Source organism: Furipterus horrens, unplaced genomic scaffold (assembly GCF_987537825.1).
Source record: "Furipterus horrens unplaced genomic scaffold, mFurHor1.1.pri manual_scaffold_4, whole genome shotgun sequence".
Lineage (NCBI taxonomy): Eukaryota > Metazoa > Chordata > Mammalia > Chiroptera > Furipteridae > Furipterus > Furipterus horrens.
The window spans coordinates 169,092,538-169,108,443 of NW_028327174.1; the positions used below are offsets into that span (position 1 = coordinate 169,092,538).

General features: G+C 43.1%; 1 protein-coding gene across 4 annotated transcripts in view; it reads left to right on the plus strand.

The window, feature by feature from the left end:
* The first annotated feature begins 4,786 nt into the window (after nt 1-4,786).
* Nucleotides 4,787-15,906, plus strand: part of NTRK2 (neurotrophic receptor tyrosine kinase 2) — a 334,989-nt gene continuing 323,869 nt past the window's right edge. For 2 of the 4 annotated variants that reach the window (XM_090274234.1, XM_090274230.1), the window contains exons 1-3: nt 4,787-5,083; nt 5,974-6,185; nt 6,676-7,231. In XM_090274234.1, the coding sequence (XP_090130360.1) occupies nt 7,020-7,231 (212 nt within the window). In that variant the 5' untranslated portion in view covers nt 4,787-5,083; nt 5,974-6,185; nt 6,676-7,019. Of the gene's footprint in view, nt 5,084-5,926; nt 6,186-6,675; nt 7,232-15,906 lie in introns of those variants that run through there. The other 2 variants (XM_090274233.1, XM_090274232.1) reach the window with 2 other exon arrangements.

Consider the following 15,906-nt stretch of genomic DNA (forward strand, 5'->3'; position numbering starts at 1 on the left):
AGTTACTGACTTAACAAAAAGTTCTATAAGCAGTTGTTACCGTACCACTTTCTCACTAGAAAACTGTTCGTTGATTTGGAAATGAAAGGGGGAGTGGTTGTGACCAGTGGAAGAGAGCAGAGAGGAAGTGAGTTTCAGCCACTAAGTTACGTAATTCAGGGTAAGACTACAGACTTATTTTATTTATTTCATTTTTTTAACTATATGTAATATACATACTTAAAAATACTATTTCATGAATATATGATTTGCTAAATTTTCACCAACTGGATTTATCCTTGTAACAAGTATCCAGGTCAAGAAACAAATCATTCTTGGCAATCTTACAGATTTTTCTTTAACTTAGTGATGTATCTTCACCCACTGTGGGCACTTAGATCTTGCTGTTGTCATGATTTGAAGGAATAGTAAGTTTGAAGCTGGGAAACAATAGAAATGACAATAGCCATCACTGAGTTTTCTCTGCTTGTGGTTTTGACAGAGCTACTAGGTCCCAACATGGGATGTGTGACAGCAACCACTCAAGCTGAATTCAAGGAAGGCACAAAAGAGGAGAAAAATGTGTCAGTTAAGAGATCTAAGGTGGTGGCCAAGTAGGCAGATGTTACACTCATCTCCTCCCAGGACCCAAATGAAATTACAGTACAACGAAAATATAGAGCAATGAACATGAACACTAGCTGAAGAGAAGTCTTATAAGCACATTGAGACTGGTAGGAAGGGCAGAGATGCAAAAAGGGCTGGCCCTGCTTCCATGGACAGTGACTAAGATTCTGGAGGGATATCTCAGTTGCAAAGGTTCACCCTGATGAAAAGTGTAGAAACTCAACCCCAAGCTGGATGAGAGTCATTTTTTCCTCACACGCCTGACTGGTACAGAGACTTTCCTTCACATGGCCAAATCTTGGTCTGTTAGGGTCTGATAAACTCTTCTTTTTCTAAAAAAGATTTTATTTACTTATTTTTAGAGAGGAGGGAAAGGAGAAAGAAGAAACATTGATGGGTGAGAGAAACATCAATTGGTTGCCTCTTGCATGCCCCCAACCAGGGACCTGGCCCACAACCGACGCATGTGCCCTGACCGCGAATCAAACCAGCAACCTTTTGGTTTGCAGGATGACACCCAACCCATGGAGCTACCCTAGTCAGTGCCGGGCCTGAAAAACTCTTCTGGCCTCACTCTTCTGACTCTGTAAACACTTACCTCACCATAAATGTGCAAGTACCCAGAGAGTGGCCGTGAGGCTTGGAAAACCCTGGGACATTTGCTGAGTGGCCTCAGACCCAGCACTCGCACTGAGTTTGAACTTTCCTCAATCTGGTGAACACCATCCATTCCTATCAGCTTTTTAGTTTGTAAATACGGTAAGTTGATTGATTTTCAAATATTAAACTAAAATTGCATTCTTAGGTAAACCTCACTTGGTTATGATGTTTTTGAATGTGTGATGTTTTATTTAATTCAATTACAGAGATTTTGTTTAGTATTTTAGCATTATGAGGAATATTACTTCTTCTTCTTCTTCTTTTTTTTTTTTTCCCTGTAATGTCTTTGTCCGATTTGGTATCAAGGCAATATGGCCTCATAGGATGAGTTGTTAAGTGTTCCTTTCTCTTTACTTTTTCTGGTACTATTCATTTTCTGGTATTATTTTTCCTTGTTTTGTAGAATTCACCTGTAAATTTTGTGAATTCATTTGGGCCTGGAGTTACCTTTTTGGGAAGGTTTTTAACTAGAAATTCAATTTCTGAAATAGAGACAGGACTATTCAGTTTATCTATTTCTACTATAGGGACCTTTGTAAGCTTTTATCTCTCGAGGAGTGTTTCCATTTCATTTAAGTTGTTAAATTTATTTACATAAACTTGTTCCTAATATTCTCTCATTATTTATTCAATACCCATAGATTCTCTAGTGCTGTCATTGCTGTCATTCCTGTTATTGATAATTTGTGTCTTCTCTTTCATTCCTGGTCAGTCTGGCTAGAGGTTTATTAATTTTATTCATCTTCTCAAAGAATAATCCTTTGGCTTCATTGATTTTCTGTCTGATTTTTCTGTTTTCTATTGCATCGTCTCCCACTCTTATCTTTATTATTTCCTCTCTCCTGTGAAATTTGTGTTTAATTTGCTCTTTGTTTTCTGGTTTCTGAAGGCGGAAGCTGAGGTCACTGGTTAAAGATCTTTTCCTTTCTAAAATAGGTATTTGGCATTATAAAATTCCTCCTAAATAATTTAAGATGCCTTAGTAGCATCCCTCAAATTCTTTTTTTTAAATTGTTTAATGTCTGTTTTTTTCCAGCTTTATTGAGATATAATTGACATACAAGCATAAATTCTGGCATGTAGTGTTTTCCATTTCCCTTCTGAATTTTGCTTTGACTCTGTTCCCTTTAATCCTTTTGGCACTTCTTTCCCTGGCCTCAGGTAATTTCTTCACCTTCATGTACTCTGATGAATACTTGAGGGGGCCCACTGCAGACCTCGGGAGTTCTCTCTTTGTACATTACTCTCTTCCTTGCTACTCTGTCTTTGTGAACTGCCTTCCTTGATTTTCTTGGATTCTCAGCTATGTTTCTTTAACTCAGGGAGTTGGACTCTGCTTTGGTCCTCTCTTCTTGAGCCACAGCCTTCATTTTCTTATATGCACAGTCTTGAAAATTGTTCTCTCATATATTTTTTAGTGTGTTGATGATTTGGTTGGAGATCAAATCTGTTCCCTATTATTCTTAGTCGGAAGCAAAAACTGGCAGTGTTTTTGTTTTTACAACCCAGTATTGGGTGTTAAAACTGATTTATTAGGTTATTACAAATATTAAAATTAAATGATATAAAATAAAAAATAGTGTATTGTGTATTAAGAGTAAGTAAATTGTTTGAAACTTTTTTTTAAGTTATATGTATTTATATATGTGTGTCTTGGATTGTGACATGAAAGGCATTTCATACTGTGGTTCATGGTCAAAAAAGCTTGAAAAATGCTGTCCTAATACAGTACTGGTTCAGTATAGGCAAGAGTCTGCAACATTTTCTCTCAATCTCTTTCATATAATCTGGGGAAAATTATTTCATTTTGTCCATCTGAAAATGTTCATCATCTCTGGTCTAAGAATCCCTGAAATCTCTGTGCAATATCTTGTAGTTATTAAAATTAAGATAGATCTATAATTTAATCAGTTAAGAAATAGTTACTGATTGCCCAGTGTGCTTCAGACTCTGTGCATGATAATCTTGAGTTACCAGTATGAATGACTGGGAGGCCCTTCCTGGCCTGGAGCTAGAACATACCTGGCTACCAGAGGAAGCAGAAAGGAAGGTTTGAAGAAGTGCTATGCAAACTCTCAGCACAGGGAGGTCTCAGAGGATGTGGAGATGGGAGGGAGAATGTCCAGAGGGAACTGTTAGAAGGACTTGCAATGTTAGAGGTTAAGAAGTGAGAGTGCAGAGGGCCCATTTGAGGAAGCTCAACACTAGTTTATTTCATTTCATTCATTACACACACACACACACATTTTAATGCTTACTATGTCCTTGAGATATATCAATGAACAAAATGATCATTGCCTTCATGGAGTTTACATTCCACTAGGATAAATGCAGTAAACAATAAATATAATAACTGAATGATCTGTTGAAAAATGGTAAGGACTATGAAAAAAAAACTGAGCAGTAAAAGGGTAATTAGAAGTGGGGCTGCCAGCTCTAATTTTATGTGGGAGATATTCAATGGGGGTATATTTAGAATCTAAATTTAATAGTAGTATACATTGTAATATAGATTCTAAAAATATTCCAACATAATTAGAATCTTTATGTTGCACTGACACTTTGCGGCCACTAGGACACAAATAGGGCATATCTTAGAAAAATGAGGTGAGAATAGGTGGTGTGCGTGTGTGTGTCTGTGTGTGCGTGTGTGTGTGTGAGAGAGAGAGAGAGAGAGAGAGAGAGAGAGAGAGAGAGAGAGAGAGAGAGAGAGAGAGGGAGAGAGGGACATGGAGATGGAGATGAAGATGGAGGTAATTATGCACTTACCATACCCGTAGGTGTTTTGTAGGCTTAGTTCCATTAAGGACACTGGCAGGGCAGGTAGAAGAGTGTTCCTGAGTGACCTGGACCAAGACGTTTTTGCCCTTTGCTTTCCTTCCTTGGAAGGAGTTGGCGGCTGAGCAGAGAAATGCACTTCAGCCTGGTTGTTCCGCACCCAGTGCGTGTCACAACCCAGTGATGGTGGAGAGAGACCTGCTGGGCTTTTCTTCTGGTCCTGCAGTGAGACTTTTTGGGGGGGTGGGTGGGTGGGAGGGGGTTCTGTGCAAGGATTCCCGCAGTTACACTCCCCGCTGAGGGTCTGCATAAAAGCTCCACTAGATGCTTTCCATTTCTTGTAATATTTAAAACGACGCCGAGATTTAAGCATTTACCTGGATTTTCGGATCTTTTGATCTTCCCACTCCAGCCTCTGCCGGCAGATGGGTGGTTATTCTTATGTTTTGGACAATACCCCATCCTGTCGCTCTTACTGTCGTTGAGAGCTGCCCGCCTTTTACTCAGGTGGGAGCTCGGCGAGACCTGGCAAGCAGCGCGCCAGCTGGGCACTGGCGCGCAAGCGTCGGGCGCCGCAGGTTGCGCATCTGGCGCCAGAGCGCCCTCCCCGCCCCTCCACCCCGCGCAGCTGCAGCAGCAGCAGCAGCGGCGGCCGCGGCCCTTGGTTTGTGCTCTGGAGCGTGCCGGGCGCTCTCTCCCCGCGCGGGGGCACCAGAGTCCTCGGAAGTGTCTGGCACTGCGGTGCATTTTCCTAGTTCCTTCTAAATGACTGCGGAAAAACAGCTTCTCAGAGCCTCAGATAGGAAGACGGATTCTCAGACCAGGCTTGTGAATGCCCCGCAGCCATCATTTAACTGAACCCGCAGATCAGTTACGATTTGTCACCCGACCCTCCCGGATCGCCTCATTTGTCCCTAGTGAGACCCCGAGGCTCTGGTCCTGCCGGGCTTCTCGGTAGCTGGATGTATGTCGTGCTCCGGGCGGCGCGGGCTCAGGGCACGCGTTCGCTCACACCCGCGCACACACGAAAACGCACAAGGTACGGCAGGGGAGCGAGGGCTTTGGGTGCCCTGAATGGGGGTGGGCATAGCGGGGAGTGATCTGGGAATGGCTGCATCCTGCCAGGTTGACGGATGAGAGAAAATGACGCGGCGCCACACATCGGACAGGCCAGGGTTGCTGCCGCGCACTTAGGGAACCCAATACGTGTCAGGCGCGCTCCCTTCCCCTCACATGTCTCTGTTTTCCGGGCGTGTGATTACAGCAAACCGCAGGAAAGAGACCCACTTCGAGAGCTAGAGTTGCGTTTGGATAATCCCCTCCCTCTGCAAAAGCACCAACAGGAAGACCCTCCAAAACCACGGATTCCCAAATAGATATCCCGGAATGGGGGCGGTTATCCTTGGTTACTGATGCTGAATACGTTTTGGTGTTTACAGTATTTATTTATTTTTAGGATAGCTCGCCCTCCCTTTTAAGCAGGATGGTAAAGGAGAACGTAGCGGGGAGGGAGGATTCCTATAATAAGAATCAGAGCATTTTTTCAGAGCTGAACCTAGCTGGGTTTCCATTTCAAAAAAGGAGACAGCCTCTACTGCAATTGTAGAAGAGACCGCGGTGTGAATTAGAGATTGGGAGGCGTCGAGCAGCGGAACGGTCCATTTCAGAGGTACCTGGATCTAAATGAACACACACACACACACACACACACACACACACACGCGTGCGTCTATACAGCCAGTATGTGTGCGTGTGCGCGTATGTGCGCGTGTGTGAACTCCCACATGCTGCTGCTGTCTGCTTCTGGCCAGTGGCACCGATGCCTCCCTCCTCCCCGCTCGCCCCCAGATTCCCCTCCCCTCCTTGTTGCTTTTGTCTGGAGGGTGTTATTGGTTTGTGTGTGTGAGCGTGTGTGTTTTTGGATTTCAGACTAATTTTCTGGAGTTTCTGCCCCTGCTCTGCGTCAGCCCTCACGTCACTTCGCCAGCAGTAGCAGAGGCGGCGGCGGCGGCGGCTCCCGGAATTGGGTTGGAGCAAGAGCCTCGCTCGCTCCTTTGCTCGCGCTCTCTGCGCTCAGTGCCCAGCGGCAGGAGGAGCCTGGACCCAGGCGCCGCTGGCGGGCGGCAGGCGCCGGAGCCCGGGTGAGCAGTGCGGACAGTGCCCTCCCTGGTTTCGGCCCTCACTGTCCCCCGTGGGGCGGCGGTGGGTTTCCCAGGTGGGACGCGCCGCCCCAGCTGCCCGCGCCCCCTGCACCTACCGGCGGTGTGGGATTCTGCAGCATCATGAGGATGGGGGGCTTCTTGGAGCCATCACAGCCGGCAGTCTCTTCATTCCCCTTTCAAAGGGTCCTTCTCCTGACCTGTGCCATGGAACCCGGTCTCAGGGACATTTGCCCTACCTTCCCTCTCTCTCGACCTCAGACCTGGAAAGAGAACGGGCATACTGGTGGCCTCAGAGGCGTCAGTGCCATCGAGGGGCAAATTTATTTCTGGGTTGGGAGCTGGGCACTCATTTATCCACAGTTCCTGGCTGGGGTCGGGGTGGGGGTGACATGAGCGCGAGAGGAGAGTGCCTCAATTCGTGGAGTCTGGGATCCTGTGCCCAGACTTATGCGTGTCTGTTTTTCCTCAGCCCCGAGGTGTGTCCCGGATCCCAGTGCGTGTCTAGCAAGGAGCCTGTGCCCCAGAGAGTCCCGAGAGCTCTGCCGGTCTCTACCCGGCGCATGCCGGGCCATGCTTCGGCGTCCGCGGAGGAGCTGCGAGCGCAGGTGGCGCCCCCTGTGAAGTGGCCGGAGATGCCCCGGGCACTGTGAACCAACCCTTCAGGACACACTCAGCCCGGACTCTGCGGCCCACGACCAACATCGAGTAGAGAGAGCCGAGAGCAGAGACCGCCCAGCACTGGCAGGGGAGGCCGGCGGGTGCACCGCAGGGACACGTACTCAGTGTGACTCTGTCTGGCACAGGCAGCCAGGGATGTCGACCTGGACAAGGTGGCATGGACCCGCAATGGCCCGGCTCTGGGGCCTCTGCTGGCTGGTTGTGGGCTTCTGGAGGGCTGCTCTTGCCTGTCCCATGTCCTGCAAATGCAGTACCTATCGGATCTGGTGCAGCGACCCTACTCCTGGCATCGTGGCATTTCCGAGGTTGGAGCCTAACAGTGCAGACCCTGAGAACATCACCGAAATGTGAGTTCCTGGTGCTCCTCCTTCCTTCTCTCCTGGCCTCTATGACCGGGGCTGGCCAGGCCGGCTCTTTCTGGGCATGAATATTGTCTCAAGCCTGGGGAGAAGTCAGAGATGAGACGTGCAGGGCTGGGCCATCTGTCAGTTACCTATCTGTTTCACTGGCTTGGGGCTGCAAATACAGGCAGAAGTGTGACAGTTTAAAATGTTTTAAATGTAGGAAGGCATTCTATATGCAGCTGATATTTCAAAGCCCTGCTGGGTGTGCTTTAGGCTTTCCATATGCAATTACTTAGTTTTGGACATTTTTTGTTTGATAAGATGCTATGTGTATGTGGTGTGAGGAGAAGTTTCAGTAATATTTACTAGAAAGGAGGTTAAGATAATTAACTTTTTTGAAATTTGTTGGAGGTTAGAGTCTCTCCCTTACTATCTTTCTCTGAGGTTTGGTGTGGACCAATTTCCCTTTTCGTTTTATACATCAGATTTTGCTTAGGAGTCTGTATTCAGAGATGGCCCTGAAAATGATCTGTAAGAGGAGAAGTTCTGAGTGTTGAAAAGCACTTGCTCAAAAGAGAAAATGTGATCATTGGAAGCCTAAAAGCCTGGTCTGATTTAATTTGGAATTGAATTCTCAGAGATATAATTTTGAGCCCATTGGGATTATAAATCTTAATTGCCCATTGAATAATTTCCCAGGACTAGGGTGGATGATAAAGCAGTGTGTAGTACTCAGAGGAATGCTGCCTTTAGCATGGGACCCCTAGGTCCTTGGAAATGTTTGAGCTTGTTCTGATCTGATGGAGAAGCAGAATTGTGCATTTCTGTTCCCCTCTTTCGATGCCTTGTGACAAATACGTTACCAAGTAGAAATTCCCCAGTCTTTTCTCCAGCATTCTCCTATCTCCTCTACTAGAATGTTTTATTTTCCCCCACCTTCCCCCTGCTTGACTTTGCCATTTATTTCATTAACATGAGATTTTATTCATCCATGTAGAGGGTTGTAAGGCAAACTTTCTCCTGGTTTTCCTTATGTGTTTGATACTAAGATAGGCAGCCCTGAAAGTAGGGCTTGGGCTGTGCCCTTCCGGTTGGCAAGTGCGCATGCATTTTTCCCCCACGGAAAATGCACACCCTGTTTCTGCCAATGTATGACCAAGATAACCTGTTTTCTTTTCATGTAAGTAAGAGACCTGCATAGTCTCTGTTTGTTCTGCTGGTGACGTTCATGTTATAAAGCTCGGGCAGAAGAAGTGACAACAGAACAGAGGGGAAATGTGCTGGCCTAGCAGGGCTGAGATGTGCCGGGAGCAGCCAACTGTCAGGCTGGATCCAGGATACTTGGTTTTCAATCTTTCTTGCAAGGACAGCAGCAGTAAGGGCCTGAGTGGAAGGGTGTGTAGCACCTGGACCATGCTGGCCCTGGGCTGGGCTGGTCCTAGTTTGCCAGGCTGGTCAGAGTGTCTGTGGCCTTTTGTCAGGATCTGCGTCTTTTCGTGAGTTGGGATGTCAGTGGTCAGATGCAGGGAGCCATATGGAATTCAGAGCTCTTCAGACTATTTCGAGACCATGGGCAGTGCCTTTGTACAGTTAGATGTTGTTTTGTTGTTGTTTTAAAATTCTGTCTCAGATGATAGATAATATAAAGAGGGAGGCCATGAGATAGGGCTAATTATTTTCATTTCAACCTTTTTTTCACTGTAGTCTTTTAAAGGTCATCATCAAAAAAGACAGCAAAACTTTTTAAATTAAAAATATTATTTTAAATATTCGTGGCCTTAGCTACCTGATATATATAAAATCAGTAGATTTGAACTGAGCTTTCTTATATCAGTCCCCACAATTGCTGTTGTTCTTTTTATATCTGATGACAGGTTCCTATTTTCAGGTTTTTAAAAATTGATCTTTTTTGGTTATATTTACTAAAGCACTTGTCACAGTTATTCATTCAGTGGTGGCACTTTTGATTTCTACTCTTATTTTTTACCCTTTTGATTGGAGAATTTATTGAAACTGAGATAATTAAGAAGTATGTAGGGGATAAGTGCTTAAGATGGGGAATTAGACTTGTCGATAGGAAAATGTATGTTTTTCTGCTCTGTCCCTCAGCTTTGATTGAGCCCAGTTTGAGTTCCAAGTGTCCTTATCTGTAACTTGTATTGAAATCCTTGTTTAGAAAACACTTAATACAATTATTTTGAAATAAAAATGATATCAATTCATGAGCTTGTTTTAGTCATCCATATATGATGCCATCTGTCTTCTTTTTCTTACATATTAATATTTGCTTGAACATCTTTTTAATTCTTGGCCATAGGTACCAGTTACAGTTGGAAACAAATTACACATTTAAAAGAAAAACTTTGTTATTAGACCCAAGGGTAGTCCTAAGAGAACCTGTTTTAAAGTTCTGGTTTAGTGGTGTTTAGATGAACTTACATGTTTCTATTTTTTTTTTTTAAAGATAGAAATAATGTAAGTAAATAAACTAATTAGAACTTGCTGAAAAAACAGTCAACTGTATCATTTAAAAATAGTGTATAATTTAATAGCTATGTATTGGGGGAAAAATATAACCACTGTGCCTTTTAGAATACTGAGTGAAGTCCTGGTAGAACATTTAAAAAATATATTTGTATTGATTAATCAAGAGATAGGAGTTTTTTGTTTCTACATGCATATTTTAAGCCAAGTTGACATTTTGTGTTTAGAGTTATTGTTTGAATCTATTTTATTAAAAATTTCTCCATTACAGTATCTGTCTCATACTCTTTACCCACTAACATGATCCATATCTAGACCTATATCTTTCTGTGTGTAGATATCCATCACATCTGGCCATCATTGCACTGCTGAGAAGTGCCAGCTTTTGCTACTTGGAAGTGGTTATACCAAAACTGTACTAAAATAATACCGTTGTCACATGTAAGTGAAATTCAAGAGTAAAACTTGTTGAAATTATGTAACTGACCATTTAAGTCTCAGTTTTATCAAGTACCAAAATGCGGTGCAAAGGACAAGTTCTGTCTCATCCAAGTAGTAAAAGACATGGTTAAAATAGGTCATGTATTTTTTTTTTTTATTGTGGTCCAAAACATATAACATAAAATTTGCTTCTTTAACCATTTAACGTACCATTCAGTAGTGTTAGGTATATTCACATTTTGTAAAATGGGCATGAATTTTTATGTTGCCAATATTTTAATGAAGATAACCTTTTTTCCCTGAATTTCTTGGGTGATATTCTCTGATTTGGGGGAAATATCTGGAGACAGTGTAATATTTTTCCTCTCAGTACAACACAAATAGAATTTGCAGCTTCTGCCTTCAGAGCTTCTATGTACAATGTATTGTTGGCTTGGTTAAGTGACTATAATGTTCTGTCATTAATACATTGATTTTGGCCCTCTCACCTTAGTTAGCTTTTCCACTGCAATTAATTGTACTAAAAACAGTTCTGGCATTAACAGTGAAAGGCACCAGTTTTCATTTCTGTAATATTTACTTCTCAGCCCCTTTGTCAGGGGTCCCAGCAGTTTGAATTGTGCTTTACTCACATTGAAGGACCACAAGTTAAGTTGTGAGTGTGGTCACATGAGCCACACTGGACTTGTTAATAAATAAGGCAGTCTAATTTACATCGTCCATTGTTTCATACAGCTTGCAAGCTCTTGTTGAGAATGTGCTGTCTTCATAGTGAAGGTATTTTCAGAATTCAGCTCAGCACAACCATTTGGAAGTCTTAGTTTCATATCTTCCATCTCTAAATTATGGAGGTTTTTATTATGCCAGGTCCAACAATTGAAAAGGCCCGTGACCCTTCTGACTCTACTTTCTTCCACCTCCCCCTCTCCATCACCTCTCATTGACTATCTTTTCCGAAAAATGATATTTTCTTATGGGAATTCAGAGCACTAGAGTTCAGAGAACAGCCTGGGTTATATGCTATTATAAACAAGTACAGTAATGGGAAGTCAAGAGAGTGTGGTCACAGCTCCCCAGCACTGAGTTTAGCTAATTTTTTTCCCTGAGTTTAAGATCTTTCACTGTTTTTATCCCACAAACCTCTGTTTGTGTCTGTTCCAGTATTCCTTTGTAAAGACCTTTTCTAAGCTGAAAAGTTGGCTGAACAGCTGGGAGTTGAGGTCTTTTTCTGCTTAAGAACATTCTGTATGATCTCTTTGACTATATCTAGGTCATAGGAGTATAAAACCTAGAGTTTTTGTTTAGCTAGGGAAAGGAAATTGAATTTCTTTCCCCTTCCTTCCTTCCTTCCTTCCTTCCTTCCTTCCTTCCTTCCTTCCTTCTTTCCTTCCTTCCTTCCTTCCTTCCTTCCTTCCTTCCTTCCTTCCTTCCTTCCTTCCTTCTTTCCTTCCTTCCTCTCTCTCTCTCTCTCCCTTCCTCTCTCTCTCTCTCTCCCTCCCTCTCCCTCTTTCTTTCTTGCCTTTGCTACTAAGGAAGTGCTTCCATTTTTAACTCATTGCTTGTCTTGCCTGTTAGGGGAAGAAACATTTCAAACCATGATTGAATATTACACACTGACATTTTTTCTAGACTAATTTTATCACTTCTCTGGAGAGCTTCTAATGGGTTCAAAAAGTGTAAGGTAGAATGTGGCATTGAACCTATTGCTGCTTGGAGCAGTGCCAAATTTTGGTTCCTCTTGATATCTATAAATCAATAGGATGTTTCTTTTGGGAGAGATATTTAGATAGGGCAAACTTTTTACTTGCTTGATGTGTGTAAGACAGAAAAGGAGAGAATAAAACACAACTTTGGATTATTAATAGCTGATTAATCATTTTCAAAATGTACTTGGTCTACTAAGTTTAAAACACCAATCCTATGTCCCCAGATGGCAGAAATATGAGTCCTACAGTGGCCTGATAATTTAGGCTCTATTTTTGTTTGCTGATTGGTTTTAATTAAAAAAGGCAATAACCCCACATGACTAGGGTATCTTCTCAACACTTATTTTGATCTCTGGGATGTACAAAAGACTGAGAAGTCAAAAATACTGATTTGGGAAATGAAGGCATGAATGGCTGTGAATGTTATAAATCTGGGAAGAAAAGTGATACATAGGTATGAAGTTTACATGTTACAAAAAAACCTGTATGTGATAGAAAGCTGGAGTCAGGTGTTACCTGATCTGGAAACAGCCCCTTAATGTCTCTGGGCCTGTGCTTGTCAGATGTACATTGGGGCCTTTGGAGTCAATGCTCAGACAAGTTCCTCCTGGCTCTGAAGTTCCACAAAGCTTCAGTTACAGAGCTAATGTGGTTTATACATCAGCTATGAAGTAAAGGGTGGTGTGGTGAGCTCAGAGCCTGGCAGTGTGAGAGCCTGAAGATCTTTGGTGTCATCTCTCACATTTGCAAGTTTTTAATGTCTGCTCTGAATTCTTCAAACCTAGTTTTTTAAAAATGTGAGCTTCTGAAGGCTGCTGGCATGTTAGTGCTGGGCTCACGAGTCCAAGGTCACTTAGAATCAAGACCACAGAAATAGAAGGGGCTTTAGAAATGTTCTGTGCCAGCTCTGTCTGCATACACCAAGGTCAGTGAAGTAGGTTACCTAAGGTCATGATGCACTAAAAACATGGTGGGCACTAGGAACTTTTCTCCTAGCATACAAAGGAATTGCCATGGCTTTTACTTTAGGGTGCTTCCCCTCTGTTTCATCGCCTGGACTGAACCTGACTCCAGCCCACCATTTTAGAAGCATATGAAGGCAAGCCTAGTCAGGCCATGTCAGGGCAAACATGTCTCTACGAGAGACAAAGGAATTCAAAAGTGCATGAGCTACTGATCTCAAAGCAATGACCTTATCTTCATAGGAAGAAATATACTTTTTTGTTTCTTGTAAGTATTTAAAAAAAAATTTCAAGTCTTCCTCTTCACTAGGCAGGTCAAACTCAAGAGTCAAGCTGCAAAGAAAAACCTTTATGAATTGGCAGCAATGATAGACACTAACTTGTGCCTGCTAGACTGTCTTGGCAGGTTAAGGTTGGAGGGAGGGCAGAGCAGACAGAGCAGAATGAAGGCTGCTGCCCTTGGAGTCTTTGTCAGAGTCAGAGGTGGTTATGTAAGTGGAGGAGCCCACAGCCCTTTATACTGAGTCTGCCTTAGTGCCTATGAAAGACCTGTGGCTGGAGGGTACTTATTCTTTCCTGCCTTCTTGTTTTTCCCTGACTTCTCATTGCCCTAAGATTGATGGCTGAACTCCAGGAGCTGAGCCAGTGGGCAAGCTCAAGTGTTGTTGGCTTAACATCCAGAATTTATTCTGCTACCATTTTGCGTGCTGCCCATGGCCTGCACTAAGGCATGTCCGGAAAGAGCATGCCTCAGAGACACACCTTTGGTTTCATGCAGGGCCTCTCCCCAGGGACCTGAGAGGCACTTTACAGGCATCTGCTTATTTAGGTTTGAAATCCTGCACTGAAGTAAGTGAGAAGGTCTTGACAGCCTGGAGGGGACTGTCAGGTTGATTGGCATGTGTGGGGCTCTCTGGTCAAGCAGAGTGTAATTTGGGTGAGAATCCCATCCCTTAGGGCTTTGTCTGCTCAGCCCTACTTGCCCAAATTTGGCCTCAAAATCACAGTTTGAAAAAAATGTAAAGATTCATATAAATACTCTCAAGTTAAATAGCACGGCAGACGGAAATAGGTGAACTGGTGCGTCATCTCGTGTTTTCCCTTTCATCATCACCATCTCATCCATCGCAATGTGTCAGACTATTAGAAGATAAATGATTTGTGTGCCCTTAGGAGTATGGCACCATCCAATGTGTAATAAAAATGCTCACAATCACACACCATTTAGAGTCCCTTTAAAAAAATTATTTTCAATTACAGTTTACATTCAATATCATTTTGTATTAGTTTCAGGTGTACAGTATAGTGGTTAATCATATACTTTAAAAAGTGTTATCCCTGATATTTCAAGTACCCACCTGGCATCATACATAGTTATTACAATATTACTGTCTATATCCCCTATGCTGTACTTTACATCCCTGTGACTGTTCTTTAACTACAAATTTGTGTTTCTCAATCCCTTCAAATGACTCCCCTTTTTATTGCAGATAAGGACCTATGGCTGTTTAGCACCCCATCCTTTCCTGTAATCTTTATATCTCAGCAGTTCTCTGGAGACACACACACACACATCAAAACTTGATTTGTGTGCCTCCTTTCAGACTTAATTATCTTGAATTATAAATTTTTCTAATAATTTAGGATATATTTCCTTAAACCACTCAAACTTTTTAAAAATTGAGATATAATTGACATGTAACATCATATTAATTTTAGGTGTATAGCATAATGATCTGATATTTGTACCATATATACTGGGAAATGCTCACCACAATAAATCTAGTTAACATCCATTACCTCACAGAGTTACAATATTTTTCTTGTGATGTACACTTTTAAGATTTACTCTCTCACCAACTTTCTGGTCTACAGTACAGTATTGTTGACTATGGTCATGGTGCTGTGTGTTATATACCCGCTGTGAGTTATAATTTTGTTTTAACCATTCTGGATATCTTTCCATGAGGACCTGATGGGAGGTATTCTATGAGGGAAGAACATAAGTGTTAGAACGCTGACTCTATCTGTCAACCTGGCTTTTCAGAGACCTATTGCCTCTGTCCTCTTTGATCAGTTCTTAACTTTAACAAAAATGTTATATTATCAGGGAGGCATTTTTGAAAGACTACAGTGGTGTAATTTAACCCAACAGATAATCAGATTTTGGTTTTTAGCCTCTGAAATACAGTATAATCTAAAAAGATTGGCTCTTCTGCACTCTAATTTTTGTCCTAAAAATTGTGCCTATGGCATGTGCCCCAGAGCCCCTTGCTGTGAAGTGGCAGAGGGGTCTGGGCATGCTTCTCTGACTTGCTCACTGTGGGACAGCTCACCTCCTTTCTCTGGTCTTGGCTTCCTCATCTGTGTGACGTGTGTGCAGGGGTGAAGAGTGGTGGGTGAGAGCTCAACATGGTGGTCTCTAAGATCTCTGGTAAGGTATGATACAAAGACAAGCACCTCTCCAAAAATCCAACCCGACCCAAACCACAGCACTCTTTGCAGTCTGCTCCTGGTTTCACTTCACAGCTCTGGTGCCACCACCCCAAACTCAAAGATTTTGCTCCCGGCATGTTTACCTTGCACTTTGCATTTAGCCTTTTCTTGTTGTGACTCTTCGGTCTTCTCCCTTTTTCTGGTGGTGTTTCTTAACCCCCCTCTTCACTTCCCCCAACACACACACATATGCACAAGCACATGTACATACACACTCAGGTAGGTAGCTGGCTGCTAACCCCCTTCAACAGATGTTGAAAGAAATCTTGGGTTGCAGGACCTGTGGGCCAACCCCCACCATTCCCACTGAACCTCAGTTGATAAGGTCAACATACTCAAGAGACAGCAAAGTACAGGAAGCTGAGAGGGGCTGTGGACAGGGAATTGGGATGTGGGGTTCACATCTACTCTCTCACAGAATCAGAATCTAGGGTCCTAGATGAGCCATTTAATCTCACTGGCCTGAGCTTCCTTATCTTGAAATTGGAGGTTGGGTTTTAGATGGATGTGAATCCCCGAAAGGCTCTGTGGTTCTGAATCAGTCAGCCATGGGCACTTGGGTTTCCTTTTCTGTTCTGGAATTCACCCT